The 21,219-nt window shown below is 44.5% G+C and overlaps 1 protein-coding gene across 1 annotated transcript in view; it reads right to left on the bottom strand.

The window, feature by feature from the left end:
- Positions 1–21,219, bottom strand: part of FBLN1 (fibulin 1) — a gene marked incomplete at its 5' end in the record, with an annotated part of 51,122 nt that overhangs the window by 16,808 nt on the left and 13,095 nt on the right. Inside the window, 11 exons of the mRNA XM_081331851.1 lie at positions 531–650; positions 1,990–2,115; positions 2,604–2,732; positions 8,474–8,617; positions 8,920–9,057; positions 11,021–11,158; positions 14,255–14,356; positions 15,336–15,380; positions 15,941–16,109; positions 17,518–17,650; positions 18,417–18,516. Of these exons, the coding sequence (XP_081187977.1) occupies positions 531–650; positions 1,990–2,115; positions 2,604–2,732; positions 8,474–8,617; positions 8,920–9,057; positions 11,021–11,158; positions 14,255–14,356; positions 15,336–15,380; positions 15,941–16,109; positions 17,518–17,650; positions 18,417–18,516 (1,344 nt within the window). The remainder of the gene's footprint in view (positions 1–530; positions 651–1,989; positions 2,116–2,603; positions 2,733–8,473; positions 8,618–8,919; positions 9,058–11,020; positions 11,159–14,254; positions 14,357–15,335; positions 15,381–15,940; positions 16,110–17,517; positions 17,651–18,416; positions 18,517–21,219) is intronic.

The following is a 21,219-nucleotide window of genomic DNA, read 5'->3' as shown; positions in this document are numbered from 1 at the left end:
CCTTCCCACCGTAGTGGTCCCTATTTTTCTACTTGCATTTTTACGTGCTTTCGAACTGCTAGGTTGGCAGAAGCTGGGACGAGTAACAGGCGCTCACTCTGCTACGCGGCACTCGGGATTCGACCCGCCAAACTGCCGACCTTCTGATCGACAAGCTCAGCGTCCTAACCCACTGAGCCACCGCGTCCCTTTTAATATAGATATAATAGAACCCATTGTAAATTTCTGAATGGGACCGTAAGATCTGTCCTATCTCCAGACAATGATCAATGAAGCTATACCATTGGTTCCTGCATAGCTGGCCAGTGGTACGTACACTTTGTGTAAATAGACGCCAAAGACAAGACTGTGTTCTCGGAGGGAACTCTGCATGGGATTCCCTTTCCAGGCACATTTCCCAGGGGTATCTTGAGCTCTTAAGAGAGCAGTTGCCAAGCACAAGCCCCCTTCCCAAGCCAGGCGGACCGAAGGCCTGCAATCGCCCTCTAAAGCTTGACTGAAAAGGGCAGTTGAGGATGATGGACACTCACCTTCACAGGTGACCCCGTCTACGTCACTGAGCTGGTAGCCACGGCGGCAATAGCACTGGTAGGAGCCATAGACGTTGGCGCACTCCTGGCTGCAGGGGCTGCTTTCGCACTCATTTAGGTCTGAAAGCCACAAATACGCATCAGTGCGAAACAAGGTTCCTTCCGCTCACGGCCTCCTAGGGCTGCCCTCACACGGCTGTTTTTATCCATGCAGGAAGACTCTGAGAAAATGGCTTGAATCTGGTTTGGTCCCGTCTGAGCTTCCAATTTCTACACTCCCAGACTAATTTTAAAATCTCACGGCCTCTTTTTGATGAGTTAGCCCCATTAAACCCTAAAATTGGGAGGGGCACTAATTCCCTGGAGTCCAGTGAAAGTAACTGTCCAGTCTCTGTTGGACACATCCAGGGAAGAGGCGTCCATCACCATTGCTGAACTGGGTTTGGGAATTTTTTCCTGATACGTAATCAGAACCTGCCATGCTGTAACTTAAATGTCCATTATAGGTAGTCCTCGACTTAAAACGGTTGCCTAGCAACTATTCAAAGTTACGATGAACTTGCCAGAAGGTGCCTGAACTCAAAAGTTGTGATGTATGCACCACCGCCACCATGGTCACATGACCAAATTTTGGGTAGTCAGCAACTCACCCATATTTATTTATTTATTATTTAAATATATATACCACCCTATTCCCGTAGGACTCAGGGCGGTTTACAGGGAAAATTAAAATACATAGCATGGCCTTTTGCAGCGCCCCAGTCATCTGATCACCGTTTGCATTTTTGTCATAAACCCACATTTACTTTCAGCCCATAGGAAACAATGAGATTGCTTAACGACTGCCACAAAAATGGTCATAAAATCAGCAGCAGTCACGCAATGACCTTCCTAATGACCGGCAACACTAATGATTATAACTGAGGGTTCAAGTACAGTCATAAGTCAAGGACTGCCTGTATCCCACATCCTGCCCTTTGGGATAAGGTAGGCTAGATGGCTAAAAAGAGACAAGAGCCTCAATTGCAGCCCCCCTCCTGACTTCTCTGTCACTTCTCCTCACGCAGGCATCCCTGCCAGTTATCAGAGGGGCCCTCCTGTCTGGCTTGCCTTCTCTCGAGGCTAAACCCACCCCGGCCTTTCAGCCACTCGTCACACAACATGTTTCGGGTTCCCCAAATCCTCTTTGCCATCCTGCCCTTCACCCCTCCCAATTTTCCTGAATCCATTGGAAAGTTTGGTGCCCAGATGCGACACAGCACTCAAGGTTGGGGCCTAACCGAAGCAGAATCAAGTTGAATGGTCACTTCCTGGAATTCAGAAATGATTCTTCTGCTCACACAGCCTACAAAGGTATTGCCTTCTTTGCAGCTACTAACACAACTGGCTCATGTAGCTAAATGTTTTCTCTCTCCCCCCCCCCCGCCCGTTTCTTTCTCTCTCTCTGGGTGATTCTTACCTTCACAAGATCTCTCGTCAGACGAAAGTTTGAATCCCATTGTACAGCTACAATAATATGACCCAGCAGTATTTTCACACTTATGAGCACAGAGCCGACCAGGGTATCGGCGACATTCATTAATATCTGGGGAGATGAATAAGCCATGGTTAACTTTTTTGTGCCTAGGTAGCAAAATTGGGTATCCTCAAAAACAATTTAACCATCTCATCTGAACCATGGTGTTACCGTGACTTAACTCCCACTTAAATGCAACGTACACTCTTCGAAGGGAAGCAAGATATCAGCCCCACCAATACGAAAATAACATGGGATAATTCCGAAGAGAGGCTTTTGGAGGCAGGAGGTGGCTATGAAAGAGCAAAAAATAGGACTCCTTGCCTATTTTCCAGAACATTCTCATAGGGACACTCATAATAAGATGCCGTCTCCAGAGAGATGCACATAGCCTGATTCCCACCATGTCCGAAGAAAAAAACTAACCCTGCCCAGATGGCCCAACATCTTGAAACGCAACCAAATACCTATTTACACCTATTTCTGCCCAGCTGGTTTTCCCCATTCCGATCTGTGCTATGATGAAGCTCACAGGTGACGAGCCCTTGCGCTCTTACCTGTGCAGGTTCTGCTGAACCCATCAAAGTAGTAGCCCAGCCGGCACTGGCAACGGTAGCTCCCAGGGGAGTTGATGCAGGTGTGACCCTCCCCGCAAGGTTGGGGGGACCCCGAACATTCGTCTACGTCTTGGGGAAGGGAAAAGAAAGGTTTGAAAAAAGTCGCGGGAGAGGAAGGTCATCAAGCAATGCATACCCATTTAGAGGAGGAGGAGGAGGAGGATGGTGACGACCACGATAGAAAGAAAAGCAGAACCGGGAGGGAGGGCGGGAAGCCAAGCCTGCGGCTGATTCTGCCTGCGTGGCCTTCATAGTTTTCCTTCTTTCCAGCCCAGTGCGGGGCCAGAAAGAAAGTTCATGTAGTGACTGTCTGAAGTTACAACAGCCCTGAAAAAAGTGACTCACGATCATTTTTAACATGGCCACTGTGGCGTCCCCATGGTCCCAGGATCAAAATTCAGACGCCTGGCAACTGGCTCATATTTATGACGGTTGCCATGTCCAGGGATCATGTGATCCCCTTTTGCAACCTTCTGACAAGAAAAGTCAATCGGGAAGTGAGATTCACTTAACAACCGTGTTACTCACTGAACAACTGAGTGACTCACTTAACAACTGTGACAAGGTGGTAAAATGGAGCAAAATTTACTTAACAACTGTCTTGCTTAGCAACAGAAATTTGAGGCTGAATTATGGATGTAGGTTCAAGGACTCCCTGTAGGCATTTTTAATTTGTTGATATTTAGATGTTAAATGGATAACTCCTTTTCCTTGAGACTGGCTGTTTTGTTGCTTATTCCAGGAGAAAAACGCCCGCCAGCAGCCTTAAGAGCGGATCAGCTCTTCACAGGATAGTCCCGTAGCCTTCGCTCTCTCCCTGGCCCAACAAAAGGCTGGGAAGGAAGCGAGGCGGCAGGCAAGCCTCCTCTCTATCCATCATTCTTCAGAACTGAACTAATGAATGGGGTCCTTTTTCTTCTCTCTCTCTCTCTCTTTTTTTTGAGTGGCAGAAGTCGCCAAAAGAAAGATCAAGTAAAAAAAAACAGCTGGATTTGGTTGGGGGTTACAGAGAAATATCCCCCTCCCCCAACGCATCCTGATGCGAGGAGAAACTGGCAGCGGTGTGGAATGTTGGCAACTGCTCCATTCTAGGCCCCCCTCCCCTCCCAATCACGTGACCCACAGAAACCACCGTTAAGGGGCGGGAAAGAATTCACGGATCCAGTTTTGCAAACTTTTCCTCCGTTATTTTTCTTGAATTTCCAAATAAATAGTTATCTGTTACCAACTCATATAAACTGCTATCCACTCATCCTGCTGTAACTGTGGTTTATCGCCCTGCTGCTCTGCTGTTTAGTGAATGTGGATGCCAAGGGCAGGCAGGTCCCTCCCCGCCCTGGAAACCCTCAAAGGAATTCACCCTTGGAAAATATTACACGGAGAAACCCTCAGACTGCAATGCAAACAACTGAACATTTAAACAAAAAAACATTAAAAGCTCCCACTCTTAAATTTAGAAGCCGTTTATCTATATTCAGTACAAGAACCTGCCAGGTAGAACCAGGCAAAGGGGCAGCCGGCCTCTTCGGATGACCACCTTGTATAGTTAAAAAGAAGGGCGGGAAACTGCCGTCTCCCAGAAACTGCAGCCTCAGCTAAAAGTCGGGTCACGTTTGAGCGGTCCACTTCTTCTGTTTCCCATATCCCTTAATCAGTGAATGGGCAGCTACAGAAATGACTGGCAGACACGATATTTGCAGAATGAAAACCCCAATTTATTCCTTGCAGAATGAAAAAACTCTAAAAGGTAGAGAAAAAATCCCCGAAACTGATCAGCAATCGGAAGAAAGCCACCTTAGAGGTACTAGGAGGAGCCCAGAAGCGTTTTTTAAAGAGTAACACATTTACGAACATTTGCAAATTTACAAAGCCCTATGCCCTAAAATAATTGTTTTAGTCTTGAAAGGTGCTCTTTCTGATTTGTAGATCTCTTTTTTAATACTCAGAATTGAATTTAGGGATCATCATCCCAGTGCCACTATTTACGTAAAAGAGAGGGAAAATATTTAGCTTTTAAATTAATACTCCTATCTTTTATTCCAGCAGAGTGATTAAACTGGTTGTAGGATGAGTAAAAATGAAGCAGAATTCTAAATAGATGTAAATAGTAATTGTTATGTATTAGGCTTCATTGGAACACCTAAAGCTTGTATAAGAGTCACCACCAGGAGGCATTGAACTGTAACTGTTTTGGCGGGAAGCATTTTCGGCGGGAAACAGAGGTTCAATCCGGTTGGTTGGTTGAGTACCTGGCCAGGTACTGGCCAGGTATTTATAAGAGTGCAGTTAGCCCCTATTCCCCAGTACAGTCACTTCCACCAAATAAAGAGCTGTTATGTTGTACTCATTGTCTCGGCGTCCTTCCTGCTCTCCAGAACCCACTACACAACAGTAATACCTAAAGTGCTCACCATACAGTGCATTACCATCAGTAATGAAGAATTCAGTTCAGTCCAACAGAGAAGTCAATTTAAAGTATGAATATTGAGCATTGATTTGTTTTCACTTAGAAAGCAACAGGGGTCAAGACAAAGAACTCATGGTCCTTTTCCAGGAAAATCATGCAGCTCCATCAAAGGTATGAAAAAGGAGCTTCACCAAAAATAGTCAATACTGTATATTCTTAAGACAGCTGTTTGAATTTTGGCCATGGAATGTGATACAATGTGAATAGAAAAAGAGACAGGTGGGTTAAAACCACATACCATATTGCAAGTTTAGGAAAATTTCTGCTGACACGGTCAGCAGTCACTTGTCTGTGAACTCAGAAGCTCAAGTTGAAGCCAGCAGGCCTCCTCTTGAGCAGAGAGCACTCAGGGCTTTGGAGAGAGGCCATAAAAAGTAGGAACGTTTCTACAATTAAGCTTTTTGTGGTCAGAATTTTCCTGGATTTCCTTCTGAAAAATTCAGATATTTCATTTTGCCTGCTTGGGAAAGCTAAACTTGCGAGTCCACAACTCAAGCATTACACCACTTCCTGGATTCTTAAAAAAATCTTGGAGGTTTTAGAACGTTTCTATCTTGAGATGAAACATTTGGAGAAGCGATCAAAAGCTCACCAGAGAAACAGAAGGAAAAAGTGACTAACGGGAAAATATTACAGCTTCAAGGAATGTAAAGTTAAGAATTTCATTGTGCAACACATAATTCATATGAGACTCCATAATGAAATTACAGTTGTTCAGAGTCCATTCTTTTTCTATGTTTTCATCATAAAGGATAAAAAAAACACCATTATTCACTGGGCACAAAATACTGAAGAAATGAGTGGTTGCCACCGTAAGATTTAAGCATGTCAATGAATTTAGGTAGCCAATCATGGTGTGAACTATTTGAACCCACAGCAGGCAAAGTCGCTTCTGATCCGGCACAGATCCAAAATGCCTATGCCCATTTTGGATGAAAACTGCAGATTTCTAACAACTGGTGCATTATGCTGGGTTTTTATTTAATTATTTAATAAATTTATTTGACTGCCCATCTCACAGAACGTGACTCTGGGTGGGATGTACCAACAGCCTGATAACTCTTAAAAAAAACAACCTTAAAATATACATAAGAGCAGGATTGCAAGAGAACATCCATCTAAACACAACAGAACAATTATGTAGGATCTCCATGGGATCCGAAGGCTGCTAGAAATGGCATCTTTTTTAGGGCCTGAAAGGCCAATAGAGATGGGGCTGGCCTCACTTTGGGCTGTGGGAGGGAAATGACGTCCCAGAGGGCAGGAGCCCGGGCAGGGAAGGACCCCCACCCTGCGGCAGACAGGAGCTCAAGGCGGCTTACCTTAGTCTGATGAGGATATACAACTAAGCATCACCGGCACAATGGTGGTACCCTCAGCCCGTGGTGATGGGGGATATCCCCCGGCAGTTTCAGGCAGAGGCTACATAGGTAAGGGAGACTCCTGAACCCAGGAGCATAGGAGGGGCCACTGGCTAGACTTCTCATTCGCAAACAAAACCCACCAGCACCTGCCCGTGGAAAGAAGAGAACCAGCGCAACACTATGCCATTCGCCCCCAACCCACGGAGCCAATCCAGAAGAATGCCACGGTGGGTGATACTGAAGAAGACCAAGAAGTCAAGGAAAGCAAGGAAAGATGCTTTATCCCTGTTTCGCTCCCACAGCTGCCAATGCCCAGGCCTGATTCAAAGGAGTCCAAATTTCATCAAGAGACGCCCGAAGTTGCTGCACAGCCCTCTTCTCCACGGTCTCCCTGTCAGACACCAGACAGCCGGACCCACGCGTGCAGAGTTCAAGCTAACTATGTTCTGCATATAACACAGGAATCTCCCTGGTCTAGCAGCCTACTCTTGGGAACAATTAGCTAAGGCTCCCAGGGCACTTTTGCAGTTGCATAGTTATTCCAGGCTAACCCCCTGCGTGATTCCTGGAGTGCAGAACCAGGACAGGACAGTGAGGCCACCTTCTCCACGAGTGACTTGTCCCAGGTCTCCCCTCGTATTTTCCCATACCTCTCACCACCACGATCTTCTATCTGCAATCCCTCAAGGCTCCTACACACACACACACACACACACACACACACACACAGTTTTTGGTTCCCAAAACAGGGGATCGATCCACATCTCACCACAAACAACAACCATCTCAAGAGCGGAGACATTGGCTCCCTTGGGCACTTCCACACAAGCTCTCAACATCATAGGGAGACCCAAAATCTGCCCTCCTCCCCAAATATTCAGCAATGTCTCCCCCACCCACCAGCCACTCTCATTAGGCTGGCCAAGGGTTAACACCTTCCACAGCAATATTACAATCTCTCTTAAAGCTCTCAGCCGGGATGCAATGAAGTCCAAGACACAGCTATACCAACCATCACCAAAACATCCTGTAGGTCGTGGCTTTTGTACACAAGGTGAATTAACAAAAAATGGTCACCATGCTATGAAGAAGGCAAAGTATCTTCCATAGGAAGAGAGTCTGCAGTGGTCCGTAAGTGTCCACTTTCCTCTGCTGCTACTCTCTCCCAATGTATCCAACCACCTCCCCAACCGAGAAGTGACAAACTGGTCCTCCGGGTTCTGGGAAGCCCAATTTGGAAGCCGTGGAAAATAATACGTTGTGCCTCCCATCCCTGATGTAAGCTGAGCAGCTGTCGCACCACTAATGCCATCATTGCTGCCATTGCCCGCGATTTGCCTCCTAAAAGAATACATGGGCAAAAAGGCAAGCAAGCGAAAGGGGCCTGCTGCCACCGCCCGGACCCCCAGTGATGATAGCCAGCACCTGCTGCCAGCTTCACCTGACCATCAGCCGGGGCCACATCCAGACAGCGATTCTCCTCCTCCTCCTCCCCACCTTCCTCCCCTTCCACAGGGGGCTGAGCCCAACTTCTGCCAGCAATAGAAATGTGTGGGGAAAACGGCCCCATTGCTGCAAAAAGCCTGAGAAGAGCAAAACAAGCTCAGCCCAGGGCAGAATAACAGAACAAGTTAAAAGGAGCTGGGAAGTGCACAAGCCGACCAACCGACATATTTCTCAACTCAAAAACACACAAAACCCTTTGCAACTTATAAAATGCTTTCTGTCCCCTACAAATCCTTCCATTCATTTGAATCCCATGTTGCACAACCTTCTCCCTCACCACCATCTTGCCACCCATATAGCTGGTTGGTTTACTGAAGGTGCCCTCCGTGCCCCTGCCCAGGCCTTCCTCTCAGCAAAGCGGAGGAGGTAGAATTGAAGGGCGTCAAGGGAGGAGCAAGAGAGAGAGAGAGAAGCAGGATATCGGAGTGGGCAGGGGGGGGAGGGGGATGAAAGATGGCCCTCTCGGCACTGACCGACACATCTGGTCTTCTCCTCGTTCAGGCGGTAGCCTCTTCCACAGTTTGGGACATTCCTCTGGCAAGCAAAGGAGCCATCGGTGTTGATACAGGCCTGCCCAGCAGGACAAGGAGCAGCAAGAGTCAAACATTCATTAATATCTGCAAAAACACAGCCACGGCATTAAAAGGGAAAGGTGAGACCAAAGAAAGAAAGAAAAAATCCTCAACCACTGCTGAAAACATGGCTTGTAAAAGCAAAACACCTTCAATGGGGATAGCTCACAAACATAGTCACAACTATGATAAAAAAACTCAAAATAGTTCCGGTTCAAAAAAACATCAGAGGGCGGCTACGGCACACATCTCATCTGTGCTAGACCCGCCATCTGGAGTTTTTTGACCATAGTTTGAGGACGTCCCTGGTACTGGAAGCAGCCGAGCAGGTCGGCTGCATGTCTTACCGATACAGTTGCCGAGAGCATCTTGTATAAAGCCGATCTTACACTGTTGTTTGGGCCGGCAACGGAATGATCCTGGCGTATTCTGACAGATAAAATCGGGGAGGCAGTTATGAATACCAGTCTCACATTCGTCAATATCTGGCACATCACAAAAGAAAGAATGAGTTAGCGTGAGGTTTCCCAGAGCCATCTTGTCATGACCGAGATAAAAGCAGTTGTTGAGTTGACAGATTAAGCCTGAATCTAGACTACATCAGTTGCATTGACAGGTACAAGAAGAGCACCTTGCACTCCTTAATTTGAGAAGAGTTAGGAACTAGACTCAATTCCAATGTCAGAACTAGATAAAAGTCCCTTCTCCAGAACTGTACATCCTCAGGTTTTCTACATCTGAAAGTATAATACCCAGGAGTTGGGGGGAAGCCGGAGGGCATGGGGAATCTGTAGATTTCTGAGGTGTTCATTTACCTTAGTTCCCGACTTAGAACCTATCTGGAAGTGAATTCTAGTGAAATGTTACTTCAGTAGCGTAAACAAATCATTTGAAGTAAGTGAAATTTGTAAATTTATTAAGAGTTATGGATTATTGAGATACAACTGAAATGTATTTCTACAAGATTGCAAAGATAAATCTGTATGTTATGATAGAACAGACTATTGATGCATGGTTTTTCATATACACTCTTCAAATTTACTGTTACGATTTGATGGATTTGAATTGGCCTAGAATTGACACCTGGATATAGTCTGTCACTGTCTTGGACTTAAAACAAAAAGGGGAACCTGCATCACTGTTCAACAACAGTCCTACTTCAGAAAACCATGGAGGAAATTACAACTCTATTATAAAATATCACTTTAAATTAATCTATATCTTGCTTTTCGAATGAAATTAAATATTTAATTGGAAGCTGTAGTTATACAGGAGCAAAGGTATTATTTCTAGAAAAAATAACAGTTGGGATGCTGCTATTGCAGAGGTTGTTATTATTATATGTATTTAATCATCCTGCTGAAAGTCTACTCTTTCAGCTGCCTACTCTGCGCCTCATCCAACGTCCTTCGGAAGACCAAAGGCCTGGTACCTAAGCAGCTTCCCAACAACTCTCCCCACTGCTTCAGGTCAGAGGTGCACTGTTTGTGGTCTTCCCAATGTTGTTGAACCACAGCTCTAAGTATCCATTAGCCGTGCTGGTGGCAGCAAATTGTAGCTACCGTAACTCCTGCCAGGGCAGGGCACACGGCTCCCACGCTCAGCTGAAGTGCTCCAAGAGCCGGTTCAGGTGCTCTGAGTCACCAGCCAGGACATTTCCACGTCTTCCTTTTCTAGCACGAGGGTCTCTTGGCTTTATGAAGGGGGGGGGAAGACCACGGGCTCTGTTTCCTCCAGAGGGAAGGCAAAGGTGGGCCTTACCAGAAAAACTGGCAAGCCTTTACCACCCAGGGATGTTCAAGCAACATGGAGAAGAGCAGAGAAAGGAGCTCGTATGGGGCTTAAAGCAATTCACTGAAATTTGGCTGGAATGGGATCAGGGCTGGAAGATGTACATTTCCTGCAAAACTGCCCAGCTCCAATGAGGCTCTGCCTCTCCCCTGATACCCACACTGCCGAATCTTTGCCACAGATTAATGGCTCTTTGCAGCACTAAAGGAGCCAGTTTGCAAACACAAATGCTTCTGTCCCTCAGGAACCACCCCAAAGCACCTGTGGGAGGAACACGCCCCCCCCCAACAATCAAGATGGCGGTTGTGACTTTTTTAATCTCCCCTGCAGATATAACCCTCCAGGAAGATGATTTGCAGACAAGCATCTACTTTAACGTTAATCACTGCAAACCTCAGCTTACATCGGGCAAACATTGTACAAACCTAACACTGGTGGCACTCCAAAAAGCAAAGATAGTTTACTATCTGTAACGGTTCTGGGCAGTTGTGAATTGTGAGTTATAGGTGCTCCATCAATGGAGGTTTACAAAAATAGACTAGACAACCATTTGACCAGGATGGTATAAGTTCTCCTGCCTTGAGCAGGGGTTGGACTAGAAGACCTCAGAGGTCCCTTCCAGCCCTATGATTCTATGTTCTACGTTCTAAAATGTACCTTTGCAGAGATTGTGCTCTGTCAGCTCATAGCCCGTCCCACAACTCGTCTCCCGCTGGCAACGGAAAGAGCCCACAGTGTTGACACAGGTCTGCCCGATGCTGCAGGCATTGGCTGAAGTGATGCACTCATTGATGTCTAGAAAGAATACAACCATTTTTGTTGTAGTGTATCATTTTCTATGCAGGTAGTCCTCAACTTAACAACCACAACTGGGATCAGAATTTTGGTTACTAAAGCAAGGCAGTTGAGCCAGTCACGCCTGATTTTACAGCCTTTTTTTGTCACGGTTATTAAGCGAATCATTGCAATTATTAAGTGACTCACATGTTTGTTAAGTGAGTCTGATTTTGCCTGTTGGAAGCAGCTGGGAAAGTTGTCAATGGGGATTGCGTGATCCTGGGACGCTGCAATCTTCCTAAATAGCTGCCAGTTGCCAAGCACCCAAATTCTGATTCCATGATGCTGGGGGGGTGGGATGCTGCAACAGTCGTAAGTGCGAGGACTGGTCATAAGTCACCCTTTTCAGTGTAATTGTAACTTTGAATGATTGCAAGTCAAGGACTTAAGCTTAAAAACATTGGTTGACACCGATCGACATTTATGAGTAGGTTCTCAAGGTAATAAACACTTCTGAAATCATTGTTACATGAGAAACAGGTTGAAAAAGTTGAAGAAAATTTGACAAAAGATCAGATATTCTCTGTTTAAAGGAATAATCAAGAAAGTTGGATTAAACCAGAGCAGTGTTTTTTTAATGATTCTGTTCCACTATTTCTTCAATATTAGTGTAACTTGTCCCGCAGCGAATTGTCCCATGGCAAAGTGACCAAGGTGATTTGGCCACAGTGATTTGGCCATGGCGCGTTGGATGTGGCGAGTTGTCATAGACCCCTTGGGAGCCAGAACTACTCACCCCAAAAATAGCTGATTACCTCAATAGAAGAGAATATTTGTGGCTCAGATTTGAACTACAACTCTACAGGGTCCTTCGTGCTCTGAGTTGGTTATTTTCTTGCAGATGTTTCATTACAAACATCATCAGTGCTCTGATGAAGTTAACTAGTATGATAATGAAAGATCTGCAAGAACCAACCAACCAACAACCAAGCTCAGAGAGCACCAAGGACCCCACATCCTTTACATTCTTTAGAATAAGAAGAAGGATAAGATGCTTAAAATGCCAAAGAAGGAAGAAGAAATGAAGGAACAGAATGAATTCTTTGCGCTGACCCTCACCACACTAAGGATCAACAGAAGGGAAAGAAAGAAGATTGGGACCTCCAAGGTAAACAGGTATAAAAGATGATCTTCTATAACTTGCTGACAACTTGAAACCAAGCCAACTGTTTAGTCTTGGCACATCCATCCAAAATTTCTAAACAAACTCAAATGTGAAATCACTTATCTTGTAAAAAAATTATCTCTCAGATCAGCTGCAGTACTGCTGAAAAAGAGCATCAATTTCTAAAAAGAAACCAAAGAATGAGCCAGGAAAGTTGACTGAAAGTATCAACAAGAATACGGAGTCAAACACTAAGCCTTTTTACTTGGCCTTCTAAACAGCCATTGACAAATGAATGCCTCAGCAAAGTTCGCCATCAGGATGAACAAGAGGAAAAGTCTGCCATGGATTAAAGGTAAAAGGTAAAGCTTCCCCCGCACACGCGTGCTAGTCGTTTCCGACTCTAGGGGCCGGTGCTCATCTCCGTTTCAAAGCCGAAGAGCCAGCGCTTGTCCGAGGACGTCTCCGTGGTCATGTGGCCGGCATGACTAGACGCCAAAGGCGCACGGAACGCTGTTACCTTCCCACCGTCATGGTCCCTATTTTTCTACTTGCATTTTTACGTGCTTTCGAACTGCTAGGTTGGCAGAAGCTGGGACGAGTAACAGGCGCTCACTCTGTTACGCGGCACTCGGGATTCGACCCGCCAAACTGCCGACCTTCTGATCGACAAGCTCAGCGTCCCAACCCGCTGAGCCACCGCGTGCCTTGCCATGGATTAGTAACTGGTTAAAAAACAGAAAGCAGAGAGCAAAAAAGAAGGATGTAAATAATGGTGTTTTTGAAAGTTCTGCCTTAAGAACTGGAGCTTTACAAGCAATCAGAGGCAATCTGGAATTAAACAATGAAACCAGATAAGAATGAAATTCTTCCCTTTTCTGAACAATAATCCAGAAAGTTGGATTAAACTGAGACATTTGCTAACAATACCAAGTCCCTTAGAATGGCAAACACAAGTCACAAGGTTGAAGTACTGCAAAATAATTTTCCCAAACTGGAGAAAAGACAAGAAAACAAAAGCTGCGGTTTAACATTATCCAATATAAACTATTATGTAGATGCAGTGGCAGTTGACGCTGAAGACTTTAAGAAAGTTATAATAAGTAGAATTGTCTTTAGAAATCTTTATGCAACTACAATTAATTGCAGTAATTGAACCAGAAAAAGACATTATAGAGTTGGGAAACTTATGAAAAATAATAAAAAGGTAATAGTCAAAGCAAAATGTTCAAGATTTTTAGGTCAAAAGGAAAGAGATGAGAAAGAAGAGATGTGACAATATGAAATTATTTATTGTATACAGAAAGCGGAAACGAAGGTTATCTTCCTTTATAACCCCTAGAAACAAGATCCTCCTATGAAGCTGAATAGGAGCAAATTCAAAATATTTATTCACTCAATAAATAGCTAAACAGTGGATACTGCACTACACATTTTATTGCCTTTGAAAGGGCATTAAACAATTTAATGGTGCATAAAGCTGTCCCAACAGTTGCTGTGTATATTTCTTCCAATACCAGGGTATCTCTCCAGAGGAAAACAGAACACGGAGGGATGGAATTAACTAAAGAGCCAGTTGGGGTTTCTCCACAGCTTGTGATCACCACACAACAGAATGATCTGATCTGGACGACAGATAGGTCATAAAAAGTCTTCCTTGAGTTGAACCAGACCTCAGACATATTCATGTAGTTTTGTAGCCTCTTTCCGGGTGTTTTTCCAACTTCCTCAGCTGGAAATTATGTGTCAGGTCGATGTACTTTCCTTGTGACACAGAAGAAGATTGTCGTCAGCTTCTCTGGGAATGTTTGTTCAAGCTTATAAATCTATTTCCTGGTATTCCCCTATCTCACGTCAAACCTGCTTAGATTTTCAAAACCAGCCAAAACACAAGGAGGGCTAATTAGTTTAAAATATCAAAAAAATAAGGAAATCAAGTTTTTCATTACCTTCACAAGTGAAGCCATCTGGCTGAAGCTGGTAACCCATGAAGCAAGAGCAGAGAACGCTAGTTCCTGTGTCCCTACACTGCTGGGTACAAGGTCCTCCACCTAAAATCCAAGAATTACAGCAGAATAAATTCCTTTCTCCAAAGATTGGCGTATTTTCCATTAGAGAAAACTTTCCCAGCCGTAACGATACACTACTGCAGAGGACTTGCAGAAAGGACATTAAAAACTCACGCAATCCACTTCACCAAGTAGTGAAGACCACTCAGAACTGGCAGTAACCCATCCAATGACAGCAAAAGTATCCAGTGACCAGGTGGGATTAATTCTGTAAATCCTGCAGGAGCTGCCAAGATATTCCTCAATACATTTCCAGGTTCTAATTTTAACCTACAAAGTCCTTTAAAACCTATGAAGTACCTTCAGGATTGTTACCTCCAACCAGGTTTCATCCATCTAAAGCAGGGGTGTCAAACTCGCCACGTCACATGACGTGTCACGACGTATCGTGACTTTTTCCCCCTGGCTAGAACTGAGGTGGGCGCAGCTTCCATGTGACACATGCAGCTTGCAGACACCCCTGATCTAAAGGGATCCTCCCAGGAGAAGCTCTGGACATGAGGGGAGCTGAAGTTGGAGGCATTGTTTCTACATGATGGTGCTGCCACTCTGAAAAGACCTCCACTTATAGATTACAGCCTTCCAAAAGTTGATTTAACTTTCTTATTCTGGAAGGAATTAGTTCTGTTGTACATGAATGTAACATTGAATGAGAACACTGAATAAAATTCACACTGTAAACTCTACAAACTCTGAAGTTTATCTAACGCCAATTGCTCTGTTCTCTCTGATGGTCCCTTGCCACAATATGAACTAGCTTACTATTGTATTGTGGGGTCTTGGGGATGTGAACCAGACCGATTTAATGCAACAGGTTTATTTGCAGAATAACAGAACTGAACTCAACCGACAGACTGAGCTGGTTTCCCGCTCAAATACAAGCTTCAGTTTCCCTCCAAAACAGTTGGAGACACATTTAAATCAAACACATTAACTGTTAATATCAGTACATAACACTTACCTCTGCAACGGTCATTCAGGTAATGATCCTCAAGGTTAATTTCCACTGGAGAAAGCAAGCCAGCATTGAGGAGAGAGAGAGAGATAGGCTGTTAGTTATACTGACATCTTGCTGGAGATATTGGCGGGTTCATTCACAGTCAAAACAACAATATAGGAAATTGGGAGGTTTCCCTTTGAAGCTTTTCTGGTAACATCTAGATGTTTAAACCAGTGTTATTCAACCTTGGCAACTTTAAGATATGTAGACCTTAACTCCGAGAATTCCCCAGCCAGCCATGCTAGCTGGATAATTCTGGGAGTTGAGAAGTCCACGTCTTAAAGTTGTTATGGTTGATAAATACTAGTGTAGGAGGAATGAACTCAAAATTGACATGGTAAATGGTGTGACTCCTCCCAACAACAACTTTGCTCTTCTGGGGATACAGAGCAGCATTCAGCCTTTTTAACCTCTGAAGTAAAAAATGTTAAAGGTTAATCTCAGATTCCACAGATTAAATCTCCCTATACATTTTAAGCCTTTTTACAAACAGCATGCAACAGTTCTTCTGCAGTTCAACATGCTGCTGCTTCATCTGAGAAAGTTTTCTTATTTGCACAACTTACCCAGTTCTTTGTTAGGACCGTCAACAATCCCAGCATCCGAGTTTTCATGCCCTTCGACACAGCAAGCTCTGAACACCAGTCCACACTGATAACCCATTAAGAGACTCTGTTCACAGCTATTGCCTTGTTTCTGGGCCTCTTTCCCCAAAAAGCAGCAGTGACAACATTTCTGTGTAGCGGAAATTAATTTATGTTATTGCAGCCTTCAAACACACTTTTCTATGCTATCTTTTGGGGTTTATCCAGGGTTTCCCAACCTTGTTAACTTTAAGATGTATGGACTTCAACTCCCAGAATACTCCAGCCAGAATGTCTTATAGTTGCAACATCACTGAAAACATTTGAATGTTTAAAAGTTTTGGATAACAACTACAGTACTCAGTTGCAAGCCCCAAAGGATATCTCAAGTGTGAACATCCTGGAAGTGTTTGGAGATTGAAATGTTTCTATGAAATCCAGAATATGTAACCTGTTTTGAATTTGGGACATTTAATCTCTGAACATATTCAGAATTCTCAGCAGCATAACTCCAATCTATAATTGCAGTATTAAAAGAACATTGCCTTGGTTAAGACAATATAACAAGTACAGGCAGGAAGGGAAAACAAATTTAAAATAGTAAGGATCAAACATGGAGCAATTAAAAGCAATTAGAAGAAAAGTCTTCAAGACCCATTAATAGGTCAACTCTTGACAAGTGGGTTTTCCAAACAGTCAGCTGTTCCATTTTTAAGCTCACCTGCTCCCTAATCTGAATCAAGTCTGCCCATATTATCTGAATTATTTTGGAAAGATGCCACTGATCTTATTAAATATCTCATTTGACAATTCTAGATTAAATACAACCTAGGAACCCTTCCTCATTATTGAGCTACAGAAAATTCAGGTTTTCAACATCCCTGAATAAACCATGCATTTCACAGCAATATCCTGGAGAAATTATGCCCAATTTGGCAAGATTTTTTTTAACAATTCATTTACAGTTACTTCACTGGAATCCCATCCAGGTGCCAAAAAAAGGCAAAAAACACAGAATCCTCACCCTTTCCTGCCCACTTCCTCTAGATTCACATTTTATATTTTTATATCCATCTATTAATTTGATATGCTGTCTTTAGGATAATAGTCTATCACAATATTTTTTCGTTTCTAACACCAAACATTTCGTACAGGAGTTGGTAACTTCCGCACCTGGCACCGTGGTCCATTGTGAGGTATCCACGGTCTCCGTCAGGTAAAGGCCATCATAAAAAGTGGCCCCGGGGAGAGGATTCCCCTGGTCTGAAGGCCACGATGCAGAATTAAGTACAGGCAACGGCGGCAGAACAATCCCCAGCAGCGCAGCAAAACATCTTTTAAGGGTTTCACGGGAGGCCCTGAGAGCGCCCCACACCTTCCATTCCCCTTCGCCCATCTCCTGGCTAGGACACCTCAGAGAACCACCTCCCGGGGACCACAAACTCTAGGACCACGGCGAGAAATCTACTGAAGCGGACCAGCAGCCTTCAGCACTCTGATTACAGAGAAGAATTGGAAATTGCTAGGCAACCATTTCACTATCCCCTCCGGCGTTTCACCTTGATGATCTTGTCCTCACAGGTGGCGTTCTGCCTGGGCGAGTCGCAGTCTTCCTGCTTGCTGGCAAGGGCCATCCCGGTCGTGCAATGCAGCACCTCCAGCTGGCTGAGGCAGCACTCTTCCTGGGCTATCCTGCAAAGGGAAGCAGGCGGAAGAAGCCCTGAAACGGCTGCTACGGTAGGATTGCACGACACACTTGGCAAAACATAGAAAAAGTTGCCAGAACATCAAAATATGCAACTCTGAAAACAGTAAAGAACAACCAAAACAAGATTTTCCCAGAAGGGTCTGACTCGCCTGCTGGAACCAAAGTTGGATTAGGCAAAGAGGCTGGATTTGTAATGGAAGAGGGCTAAGCAAGGGGCTCTTGGGGAACGGGTGCAATCTGGGAAACGGACACAAGGGGGCAGGATGTGGGCAATTTGTCTGAGCTTGGAAGATAAGCAGGATTGGACCTGGTTCATACTTGGATGGGAGATTACCAGCCTATCCTAAGACTTAGACTTGTCTGGAAAGTAAAAATAAAAATAATGGCAAGCTATTTCCATATTGCTGCTAAAATAAATCACACAGATGTTCAAAAATTACAAAGGCGTGCCAATGAAAATCTCAGGAAGTCAGCTTGAAGTAGGCAGTGCAATAATTAAGGCACCAGACTAGAAAGCAGAAGACGGTGAGTTTGAGTGCTGCCTGAAGCAAGAAAGCCAGCTGGGTGACTTTGGGCCAGTCACTTTCTCTCAGCCCAACCCACCTCACAGGGCTGTTGTTGTAGGGAAAATAGAAGAAGAAAGGAATATCAGGTATGTTCACTGCCTTGAGTTATTTATCAAAACAATATAGAAAAAGATAAATAACTGGATGATGCCACCCCTTAGCAGCCAAACACTCGGCCGTCTACCTGCATTCCTTGGAGTCCAGACCGGAAGAGAGAAGCCTGCAGTCTTTCTTCTGACTGGCCCATTCATAGCCACGTGAGCAGCAGGTCTCCACCGATGAGTCTGCAGGGGGGGAGGGGGGAGAATGCGTCGCTTGCAGCCTCAGAAAGCAGCACTGACAAAGTCCAGTTCCAAGTCATTCACTTCCATGGGATGCAAAGAAGCTCTTGGACCACCTTGCTTATTCCCCTGCAGAGGACTTGCCCTAAGCTCCTGCTCCATACCCCCCCCATTTTATTTTATCTCCTGATTCTCTCCTTGGATTGCACCCCTGAAGCCACCGCCCCCCTTGCCTCCGTCGATCACACCTGCAGGCACCCGTGCCCATCTATATTTTGGGGCGGATATAATTACATGTGCATTCAGACATACATTTTACAACTGGATGTAGATACGTTTACATACACACATGTACAATGTAAAATGTAGATTTTCTTAACTATAGATAGGAGGGAAGGGACTCATGGCCGATCCTTGCACTTCCAGCTGCAGGAAGGGCCGCCCGGCCGCATGGTCAAGACTCAGACATCAGTGGCCACCTCCGCAGGATGTGGGGCTGCCGTCTGCAACCTTCCCAGCCGGCTTCCAACAACCAAAGTCAACTGGGGGGAGGGGTTAACAACCATAGCAAAAATGTTTGTAAAATCAGACACAACTGCCTCAATGACCACCTCACTTAGCAACAGAAATTCCAGCTCCAGTTGTGGTTAAACCTCAGAAACTATCTGTGAAATGTGGAGTTTCGTAGTGATAAGCCTGTTGCGTCTGCAACAAGAATGGATCCAGACAGCAAACCCATCTGAAACGTGTTTCTTGCTCCTCGCTAATTTCTTCTCAACCAGCCCAGAATTCTGCTGGAAATCAGCTCCGGAGAAGAAAGGCGGTCCAGATAGAGAAACTCCTTTGTCCCAGGCAGATATAATCACACCCCAAGGGCAATCTTGAGTATCGTATTGAACTTTCAGCATTCTCCCTTTCGGTAGCTGACATTTTAGAGGGTCAAACGTTTAAGATTTACTTAATTTGGGATTAGCAAACTATGTGCATCCCACACACAGTGATTTATTTAATACTTCCTATTAAACAAACCAGGGCTTGGTGTCACCTAGCCAGAATGTCCCGTCCGCTAAGCCTGGGAACGATTGCTAAGAGCCTCTGGAATCAATTTCAGTTTCAAAAACGTGGGGGAAAATATTTAAAACAATAATTACAGTGGCCAAGAAAGTAATACTGCACAGTGATAACTTCTGAATCCAATTAGACAATGTGCTAACTGGGGGATTTTGAGAGTTGAAATCTACATATCTTAAAGTTGCAGAAGTTGAAGAACGCTGAATTAAATCAAAGGATGCAAAGATAACAAGCTGATGATGCATGGGGCAGGGACTGTAAAAAAAGGTTAAAAGGACAGACATTCCATCTTGCAGCCACATTTCACACATGCAGACACACATGGACTGCCTTAATAACACAATAGAAATTCCTGTCAAACCATAACAAATGGAATATATTTATAATTTTTAAAGACAGCTGCAAAAGCATATACATATATATATACGTATACTGTATGTGTGTGTGTGTGTGTGTGTGTGTGCGTGCGTGTGTGTGTATGTGTATATATATATATATATATATATATATATAAATATATATATATATATATATATATATATATATATATATATATATATACACACACACGCACACACACACACACACACATATACATATATACACACAGGCACACACACACAGGCACACACACACATATATATGGGACGCGGTGGCTCAGTGGGTTAGGACGCTGAGCTTGTCGATCAGAAGGTCGGCAGTTTGGTGGGTCGAATCCCGAGTGCCGCGTAGCAGAGTGAGCGCCTGTTACTCGTCCCAGCTTCTGCCAACCTAGCAGTTCGAAAGCACGTAAAAATGCAAGTAGAAAAATAGGGACCACTGCGGTGGGAAGGTAACAGCATTCTGTGCGCCTTTGGCATCTAGTCATGCCAGCCACATGACCACGGAGACGTCCTCGGACAAGCGCTGGCTCTTTGGCTTTGAAACGGAGATGAGCACTGGCCCCTAGAGTCAGAAACGACTAGCACGTATGTGCGGGGGAACCTTTACCTTTTTTATACACACACACACACAAACACACACAAAGGTGCTTTTTCAAAAGGCAACTGGACTTGTTTTTCTTTGAAGACGTTTCGCTTCTCATCCAAGAAGCTTCTTCAGCTCTGACTGGATGGCAGGGAATGGAAGGATTTATATTCCTTGCAGACAGGTGTTCGTTTGCATTCTTTTACGGAGTCCTTGAGGCCACTTGGAGGTTCATCTGTGTCCTGAAGGTCACTGAATGGTGCAAATGGGCGTGGAGCCTTCTTGGAACTGCTGAAAGGACCGTGTTGTAGACTGGAGGGAGATGATGTCGTATCCCTCCCCCTCTGTTGAGAGAGGGCTGTTCAATTTTGACATAGATGGCCTCTTTGATGTAGGTTGTTATCAAGTCTTTGCCTTCAAGTCTTTCTGTTGATCTCTTTCTGTTTTTGCCTATTTTTATCCCATTTTATCAGTTAACCTCTTAATGTTTGCTAATGTTCAATAAACAGACATCCAGCAAGGTTTACCAGCTAAACTAAGCGATGTCCTTCCTCTGAGCTGATCTGGATGCAGGGATTGGCTGGGCGCGCACTGGGTAAAACTAAATTGCAAATTACCCATTGGAATTTTCTAACTCTATTTACCTGAACCAGTGAGATTTACAGATAC

The sequence above is a fragment of the Vipera berus genome, assembly GCF_964194415.1.
Source record: "Vipera berus genome assembly, chromosome: 6".
NCBI lineage: Eukaryota > Metazoa > Chordata > Lepidosauria > Squamata > Viperidae > Vipera > Vipera berus.
This window is presented reverse-complemented; position numbering and strand designations above follow the sequence as displayed.